We start from the raw sequence: 8,027 nt of genomic DNA on the forward strand, positions 1-8,027 counted from the left end.
TACAAATCGAAAGACCCTGTCTCTAAAAACAAACAAAAAAAACAGGTTAGTATTTCTCTCCTAGCCCTGGATAGTTAACTTGTATTTAAGTAAATAATAGCCGTAAAAGTGCGACTTCAGGTCACACGCTCATTTTTTGGCCTTTTGTTTAAGGCTAGAGATGTCCTTTTTTTTTTTTTTTTTTTTTTTTTTTTTTTTTTTTTTTTTGAGTCAGCGTCTCGCTATGCAGTTCAGGCTGGCCCTAAGCTCACTTTGTAACCCAGGCTGGTCCCGAACTCGCAACGATCCTCCTGCCTCAGCCTCCCGAGTGCTGGGATTACAGGCTGCGCCACCACGACTGGCTTTAGAGATGTCATTTACAATTTGGGAGACATTGTCATTATGCAAATCCTCCCATTTCCAGCGCATTCTGAGGTTGAGCGAATTCTTTCACATGAGCCTTTCCGTTCTGGGTCAGAGGAAACTCCGTTTCCCAAGGGTCCTAGCGGCTCCCGTCTTTCCCCGACTTTCCGGTTTAACAATTAGGCCCCGCCCCTCCCCACTCACTGGCCAATAGAAGCCCAACTTCTCACGCCCATCACAAACAATGAGGGCGGGAACGTTTTGGGAGCCACGGGTCTTGGGGCTGGGTTTGGATTGTGGAATCGCAGAAGCAGATTCGCCCCGCCGGCGAGCACGGGCCTACTTCGGCGAGGAGTCAGGACGCGCGGGGGACACTTGCCACCGGTGAAGACAAGGCCTCGTAAGGGGCGACAGTGCTTTCCAGCCGCGAGTCTCGCCCAGACCCGTGGTCGGCTTTTCCTCCCACAACGCGAATCTGCCGCGGCGCTCGCGAGGCCCGTGACTCGGCGGCGAAGATGGCGACCGTGTGGGACGAGGCCGAGGTGGGCGCGGGAGGGCCGCGGGGTCGGGCCGCGGGGACGAGGGCAGACGTGCGGACTCCCTCATCGTGGGTTCGGGGTGGGGAAATGGAGGCCGCGGGCGGGTCTGGGGACGGGGGCTGCCCGTCCGGGGTGGAAGGAAACGCGGAAGTCGTTTTGTCTCTGAACAGCAAGATGGAATCGGGGAGGAGGTGCTCAAGATGTCCACAGAGGAGATCATCCAGCGCACACGGCTGCTGGACAGCGAGATCAAGGTGGGCGCCGGCCCGCGGCCCCGAGTCCTCTCGGCTTCCTTCCCTGGGGCTGGGAATAGAGCAAACCCAGCCTTGCCGGGGACTGCAGGAGACGCGGTGGTGCGGGCCCAGGGCTGAGATAAGGCGCGATCAGCCTGCCTCTTCCAGCCAGGTGTTTATTCCTCTCAAGAGCCCTCTTCTCAGCAGGTCTCCATTTTACAGATGAGCAAACCGAGGCTTAGCGGTTGTTTTTTTTTAATCAGTAAGGCACCCGTCTGTTACTAAGACCCAGATCCCAGAACCTGTTTCCACCTGAGAGGCTTTCTCCTTCCCCAGTGCCTTGCCTGCTTCACCAGGAGGTTTCCAAACTGCTGGGCAGAGTGATGCAGCCTGTAATCTCAGCACTAGGGAGGCTGAGGCAGGACGATAGCGAGTTCAAGGCCAACCTGGGCTACATAGTGAGTTCAAGGTCAGAATGGACTACTTAACAGGATTGTGCCTCCACTAACGAAACAGGTGGTTTTCACGTTTCCCTCCTGTCTCGATTTCTGCTGGATGTGGACAGGCTGGGTCCTCTGAAAGCCTTAGATCTGGGTAGGCAGATGCAGGAGGGGCTCCTGGGCAGCCTGGACCCCCACGTGTGACAGAGCCCTAAGTTAGCTGAGCCAGGGCTGATCACTGGCTTCCCCCATCCTCGGGCCAGATAATGAAAAGCGAGGTGTTGCGAGTCACCCATGAACTTCAAGCCATGAAAGACAAGATCAAAGAAAACAGTGAGAAGATCAAAGTGAACAAGACGCTGCCGTACCTCGTCTCCAACGTCATCGAGGTGTGTGTGTATGTGGAGGGAAGAGGGGCTCGGGGGCTCGGAGACAGCCTGGGGTGGGGCTGCTAGGGAGAGGGCAGGTGGAAATCCTGAGGCCAAACTGCTTGTTCCATCTCCGCCTCCTGGGGCCCCCCTTCCTACATAAGCCCTACAGAGGCCTCAGAAGTCTCTTGTGCCCCTTCCTGGGGTGAGTGAGCTCTGTGTAGAGAAGCAGCATCTAAACAGAGATCTTTGGTTTTTGTTTCGTTATAGTCTCACTCTGTAATCCAGGCTGGTCTGGAACTTGCTGTGTAGCCTAGACTAGCCTTCTAGATCCTCCTGCCTCAGTCACCTGAGTGCTGGGATCACAGGTGTGAACCCCCATGCTCAGCTTAAACAGAAAGCTTATCAACACGGTGATTTATCTTATCAACCATGCCTTGACTAGGCTCAGGGCTATTTGAGGAGTGAAGTAGGGCCAGCCAGCCCTGACCGTGTTGGGATTCTCTTGGCCCAGGAAGCCTTGGGCTCTGGGAAGTTCGAGGGGCTAAGCTCTTTCCCTTCTCAGCTGCTGGACGTTGACCCCAATGACCAAGAGGAAGATGGTGCCAATATTGACCTGGACTCGCAGAGGAAGGGCAAATGTGCAGTGATCAAAACCTCCACGCGCCAGGTGAGGCGGCTGCGTGGGGGAGCGTGGAGGGGTGAGGCAGGAGGGCCCAGAGGCCGGTGACCGAGACTGCCCATGTCTCCCGCAGACGTACTTCCTGCCTGTGATTGGGTTGGTAGATGCCGAAAAGCTGAAGCCAGGAGACCTGGTGGTGAGTGGTGCCGGAGCCTGCGCACGGCTTTTCTCTTGCACTTCTCACGTGCGTTGGCCGAGGCCCTGCCCCAGCCCCTGCCCAACCCCCTGCTGCCTCTAAATCTTGGCAGTGCAGCCTTAAGAGTCTGCTTGCTTGTTCTTGTTAGTTTGTGATTTTTGAGACAAGGTCTCACTAGGTGGCCTAGGATGGCTTTGAATTTTAGCTCCTCCTGCTTCAGCTTCCCGGGCTGGGATTCAAGCTCTGCACCACCACTGCTGGCAGCCTGCTTATTCGTGATTCTTGCATCACTGGTCCTGTGTTTTGCTTTCCTGCTGTGCACACCTGCAGCCGCTCAAGACTTGGGCCTGAACTGTGCCAAAGCTGAAGGCCCCGTGCTGTGTGTGCAGGGTGTGAACAAAGATTCCTACCTGATCCTGGAGACGCTGCCTACGGAGTATGACTCGCGCGTGAAGGCCATGGAGGTGGACGAGCGGCCTACAGAGCAGTACAGTGACATCGGCGGCCTGGACAAGCAGATTCAGGAGGTGAGTTTCCCAATTCTCCACCCATGTGCCGTGCCTCTCAGCCTCCTAGTGGCCCAGGGCGGCCCAGTACGGAAGGCAGGGTGACGTGGCAGGGTAGGGGCTCAGATTCCAGATGACAGATGATTTGGCCAAGGCTGCAGAATGCTGGGGCTCGAACCAGGTCTGACTCAGGCTCCTGTGCTTGGCCCGGTATCTCCTCCCCCAGCCTTCTGGTCCCAGAGAGGTGGTAGCCAGCTTTGGGGTATGTGGAGGGTCAGCTGCCTGTGTCCCCAAATGGGAGCAGGCGGGGTGCAGACTGGAGCCCAGGGTGTCGGGCCATAGGAGCCCTCAGGGCTTCGCGCTCCTCACCCAGGTCTTTTCCCTGGCAGCTGGTGGAAGCCATTGTCTTGCCAATGAACCACAAAGAGAAGTTTGAGAACTTGGGGATCCAGCCTCCAAAGGGGGTGCTGATGTACGGGCCACCGGGCACTGGGAAGACGCTGCTGGCCCGGGCCTGTGCGGCGCAGACCAAGGTGTGAGCCCTGTGGGGAGGACCGGGGCTGGGCGGGGGTGGGGTGCTGTCTCCTCCTCTGCCTGACCCCCCTTGTGTCCCTGCAGGCCACCTTCCTGAAGCTGGCCGGGCCCCAGCTGGTGCAGATGTTCATTGGGGACGGGGCCAAGCTGGTTCGGGACGCCTTCGCCCTGGCCAAGGAGAAAGCACCGTCCATCATCTTTATTGACGAGCTGGATGCCATTGGCACTAAGCGGTAGGGCGTGCTGGGGACTCCCAGCTCCGCCACATTCAGCTCCTTTCTGCCGTCCCCGCTTCCCCAGCAAGGGCTGCTCTGCCGTGCTTCCGGGTCCTCAACTCCTGAATCTCCTGCTCTCGAGCACCTGTCCTCCCCACAGCTGGTGGTGTGTTCCTTTCGGGACAGAAAATGGCCACCTCCCTCATGGGGACCCACAGACCCTCACCCACAGCCTACCTGGCCCTCCGCCCTCACCCGTCCCCTCGGTCCCAATCTGTACACTGCCCGGCCCCTCCTCCCCCCACCCCTGCATCCCCTGTCCCCGTCCTGCCAGTCTCGGACCACTTCTCATGCCTGCCTGGACCCCTCGGGTCCCTGCGTGGCTGTGCTGCAGCTTGGTCTGGCTGAGGCCCCGCCCGGCGCTGCTTGCATTTGTTGAGCCGCTGCCGGGTGCCTGTCCCTTGAGCCTGCTCCCGTGAGCCTGCAGGCTCTGAACGCTGCTCGCATCGGTTTGTAGACCTGTGTGGCAGTCACTGTGCCCGCACCCAGCTTGGGCACCTCCAGGATGCCCTGCCTGGCTCCTGGTAGAGGCTGTGGCCTGACAGTGTCTTGGCCTCCTGTGCCCCGCAGCTTCGACAGTGAGAAGGCCGGGGACCGGGAAGTGCAGAGGACCATGCTGGAGCTCCTGAACCAGCTGGATGGATTCCAGCCCAACACCCAAGTGAAGGCGAGTGTCCTGGGCATGCGCAGGGCCACCTCGGGTCAACAGTGAGCAAGTGTGGGAGCTGGAACCTGCACTTCTGAGCGGCGCCCGCCAGCTTCGTCACCCTGGGCTGCTTCCTGCCTCTCATGACCGCGCCGGCGTGGGTGGATACCTCGCTCGGGGCTTTAAATCGCTGCCTCTCTCCTTCCTCAGGTGATCGCAGCCACCAACAGGGTGGACATCCTGGACCCTGCCCTGCTCCGCTCAGGCCGCCTGGACCGAAAGATTGAGTTCCCAATGCCCAACGAGGAGGCCCGCGCCAGGATCATGCAGATCCACTCCCGGAAGATGAACGTCAGGTGAGCCGAGCCACAGCAGGCGGAGCCGCGCCTTCACCCACCTGGTGTCGCAGCCAGCAGGACTGCAGCTGGGGTCCAGCTCGGGACCTTGGCCTGGTTCAGAGGGTTCAGCAGATCCATGACCTGGGCTTGTGGGAAGGGTCGTATGGGGCAGTGGTAGCACAGTGCCGGGCACACGAGGACAGCAGCCGTCCTTTGTGTCATCCCTGAACCTCCTCCCCGGCCGCAGGCCCAGCTGGTCCCCAGTCCCGGGCACAGGAGGGCCTGGAGTAGCCTGGTCTGCCCTGCCCTGGTGCCGGCCAGGCTGTGGACGGGCACCTGGCTGCCACCTGGGCATGAGGCTGTGCTGCGTGGGGGCTGCGGCGGGCTTCCTGCCCCCTCCCAAGTTACAGCCCGTGGTATCCTCTCCCCAGCCCGGACGTGAACTATGAGGAGCTGGCCCGCTGCACTGATGACTTCAACGGGGCCCAGTGCAAGGCCGTGTGTGTGGAGGCGGTGAGTGGTGGGGCTGCGGGGAGGGCTGTCCAGCCGGCTTCCTCTCCCTGGACAGGACAGGCTGTCTGGCCGGGTCAGGGGTGCTGGGCTCGGGGTGCAAGGCAGCCCCCCAGACCTGTCTGTCCGGCTGCAGGGCATGATCGCACTGCGCAGGGGCGCCACGGAGCTGACCCACGAGGACTACATGGAGGGCATCCTGGAGGTGCAGGCCAAGAAGAAAGCCAACCTGCAGTACTACGCCTAGGCTGCTCGGCCGCCGGCTGCCTCGCAATAAATGGCCCATCTGCCACCTGTCTCTTTGCTGGGCTCTGCGGAAGAGTAGGGACAGGCACGCGGGCCCCTTCCGTCCCCAGCCAGCGTGGGCCCCAAGCCAGTTGTCAGGGTGAGGCCCTGGGGCCGTGCGGTGCTGCAGCTGCTGCCTGGGGCCTCCAGGGCCCCTCACCCCAAGTTCTACCTCAGCTCCCCCAGCCCTCAGAGCTGTGCAAGGCTCACTGGTCCTGCAGTTGAAAGGGCTGGAGAGAAGGGGGCGGTCCCCACCCCTAGTTGTACTGGGACGTCCTTGACCCTTATTTATTTACTGATTGATTGATTTGGTTTTTCTCCGGTACCAGGAATCAGACTCACAGCCTTGCACTTGCCAGGCAGGCGCTTTGCCCTTGAGCTAAATCCCCAGCCCCGACCTTTCTTATTTTGAGGCAGGGTCTTGCTAAGTTGCCCAGGCTACCCTCGATTTTGCAGTTCTCCTGCCTTAGCCCCCTGGTATTGTAGCTTCTTTGTGCACCTGTGAGCTCGCCCTAGTGCTTGGTGACTTGTAAAGCCAGGGCTTGAGTCTTTGTCCTTGAAATGTGCCCCTATTTCCTGGCTCGAGGGCCTCCTGTTTCCCCATCTGCCGTTAGGGCCCCATTAGCCAGTTCAGCTTTTGGCTGCAAAAGGGCCTTGCGTAGGGTCCAGTCTGATGCCCTCCGGGCTGGTCACGCTGTTCCCTCCCCAGCCCTTGGCAGCATTGGGTCACTGCAGCTCCCTGAACAGCGGGGCTGTCGCCGTCTCTGGCTGGGAACTGCAGTTTGGCCGATGAGTTTTATGTTAGCAAAATAAACCCCACAGGCTCTCCGCATGGCACAGGTGCAGCTCAGCAGCTAGGCCCAGGGGACACAGCTGTCTGCTGAGGACAGCTGTTGACGGTGCCCTGGGCCGTCTCCATCTGTGTTGCTGGCCCCGGAATGGCCCTTCAGAACTTCAGCGCTAGCCAGGAGGGGCAGAGCTCCCCCTACTTCCGTTTCCTCGACTTTTCCAGCAGCTGCTGACCTGTGGGAGGTTGGTTTTGCAGCTCTGCCTTCTGTCCCCCAAGGTCCTGGCTCATATTGACCTAGCCTGGCCGGGATACTGGTGACCCTGCAGACACCACCCCCTTCCTGGCTTCTCATACATGAAATGGACCCCTCCCTCTGTGGCTGGCACTTGCTCAGGCATGTCGGGCTAGTTGGTACCCTAGGCCAGGGCTCATGAGACTCAAGTTAGCCTTGCTGGGCCGTCCACAACCAGGTGGTGCAAACACTGACCCTTCCAATGTTCTGTCAGCGGTTGGTTTCCAGGCCTGCACCTCCTGGCCAGGTATCTTGGAGTTAGGACTGCATTGCGCCTTCAACGTATGGATCGCAACGCGAGGAAGCAGCGCCCCCTGGTGCCTGTTGTGGTCTAGCGTACTGATCTTATTGAGGTCAGACCTGATGACTTTGGGGATGGGATGCCCTTACTTGATTAAACGATTAAGGGCTCAGGGGAGGCAGGAAGCTCTCTGGCTTGTTAGGTTCACCAGTAAAGAAAACCCTTGAGCCGGGCGTGGTGACACACACCTGTAATCCCAGAACTCAGGAGGCTGAGGCAGGTGGATGGCTGTGAGTTTGAGGCCAGTCAACTGCATAGGAGATCCTGGCTCAAAAAGACCCAAACGACAAAACCACCCTTGTTTGTGGGGCATGTCTAGGTTGTTTAGTGCCAGGCTTTTTTTTTTTTTTTTTTCTTTTTTTTTTTGAGACATGGTCTCAGTATGCAGTTCAGGCTGGCCTCAAACTCACAGCCATCCTCCTGCCTCAGCCTCCCCAGTGCTGGGATTACAGGCATGGGCTACCACGCCCGGCACGCCGGGCTTTTTAGCCATGGTTGGCCAAGACGGTCTCCGCAAGACGCAGACAGGGACCCGGCCGCGGGCTCTGGTCTGTGCATATTTATTCTATGGCGTCCACAGGCAGGTATTTACAGATGCAGGTGGGCCACAGCCGGGCGCCGTAGGACCTTGCAGACCCGTTCAGCCCCTGCCCGCAGCGGCGCCAGCTGTGGGCGGCCGCGGGGAGGCGCTGGGGATTATGGCTTCGCCCGGAGCACGGGAGCACATTCCTGAGCGCTGACGGCGGGGGCCGGGCCGCCCGCAGGCCCTGCGCCCGCGGGAGCGAGTCCCTGAGCTGGCGGGAGGGCCCG

The 8,027-nt window shown here is 59.7% G+C and overlaps 2 protein-coding genes across 2 annotated transcripts in view; one reads left to right on the forward strand and one right to left on the reverse strand.

Moving 5' to 3' along the window:
- Positions 1–619: 619 nt before the first annotated feature.
- Psmc3 (proteasome 26S subunit, ATPase 3) lies at positions 620–5,847 on the forward strand. The gene is made up of 12 exons (XM_005383972.2): positions 620–884; positions 1,052–1,135; positions 1,818–1,943; positions 2,488–2,592; positions 2,678–2,740; positions 3,130–3,267; positions 3,636–3,779; positions 3,865–4,013; positions 4,626–4,722; positions 4,912–5,057; positions 5,471–5,552; positions 5,686–5,847. Exons 1-12 carry the CDS (start codon positions 858–860, stop codon positions 5,794–5,796), a joined length of 1,272 nt encoding a protein of 423 aa, XP_005384029.1. The 5' UTR covers positions 620–857; the 3' UTR covers positions 5,797–5,847.
- A 1,914-nt stretch (positions 5,848–7,761) lies between these two features.
- The window catches only part of Slc39a13 (solute carrier family 39 (zinc transporter), member 13), a gene marked incomplete in the record, with an annotated part of 7,697 nt that continues 7,431 nt past the window's right edge, over positions 7,762–8,027 (reverse strand). Inside the window, 1 exon segment of the mRNA XM_005383973.2 lies at positions 7,762–8,027.

Source organism: Chinchilla lanigera, unplaced genomic scaffold (assembly GCF_000276665.1).
Source record: "Chinchilla lanigera isolate Chin_1 unplaced genomic scaffold, ChiLan1.0 scaffold00021, whole genome shotgun sequence".
Classification (NCBI taxonomy): Eukaryota; Metazoa; Chordata; class Mammalia; order Rodentia; family Chinchillidae; genus Chinchilla; species Chinchilla lanigera.

Bases quoted from the DNA above. Each gene is read 5' to 3' on its own strand.
- Psmc3 (XM_005383972.2), top strand. From the start codon at position 858: ATGGCGACCGTGTGGGACGAGGCCGAG. The intron at 1,136-1,817 runs GTGGGCGCCGGC...TCCTCGGGCCAG, and splicing joins TGCTGGACAGCGAGATCAAG to ATAATGAAAAGCGAGGTGTT. The intron at 2,593-2,677 runs GTGAGGCGGCTG...TGTCTCCCGCAG, and splicing joins TCAAAACCTCCACGCGCCAG to ACGTACTTCCTGCCTGTGAT.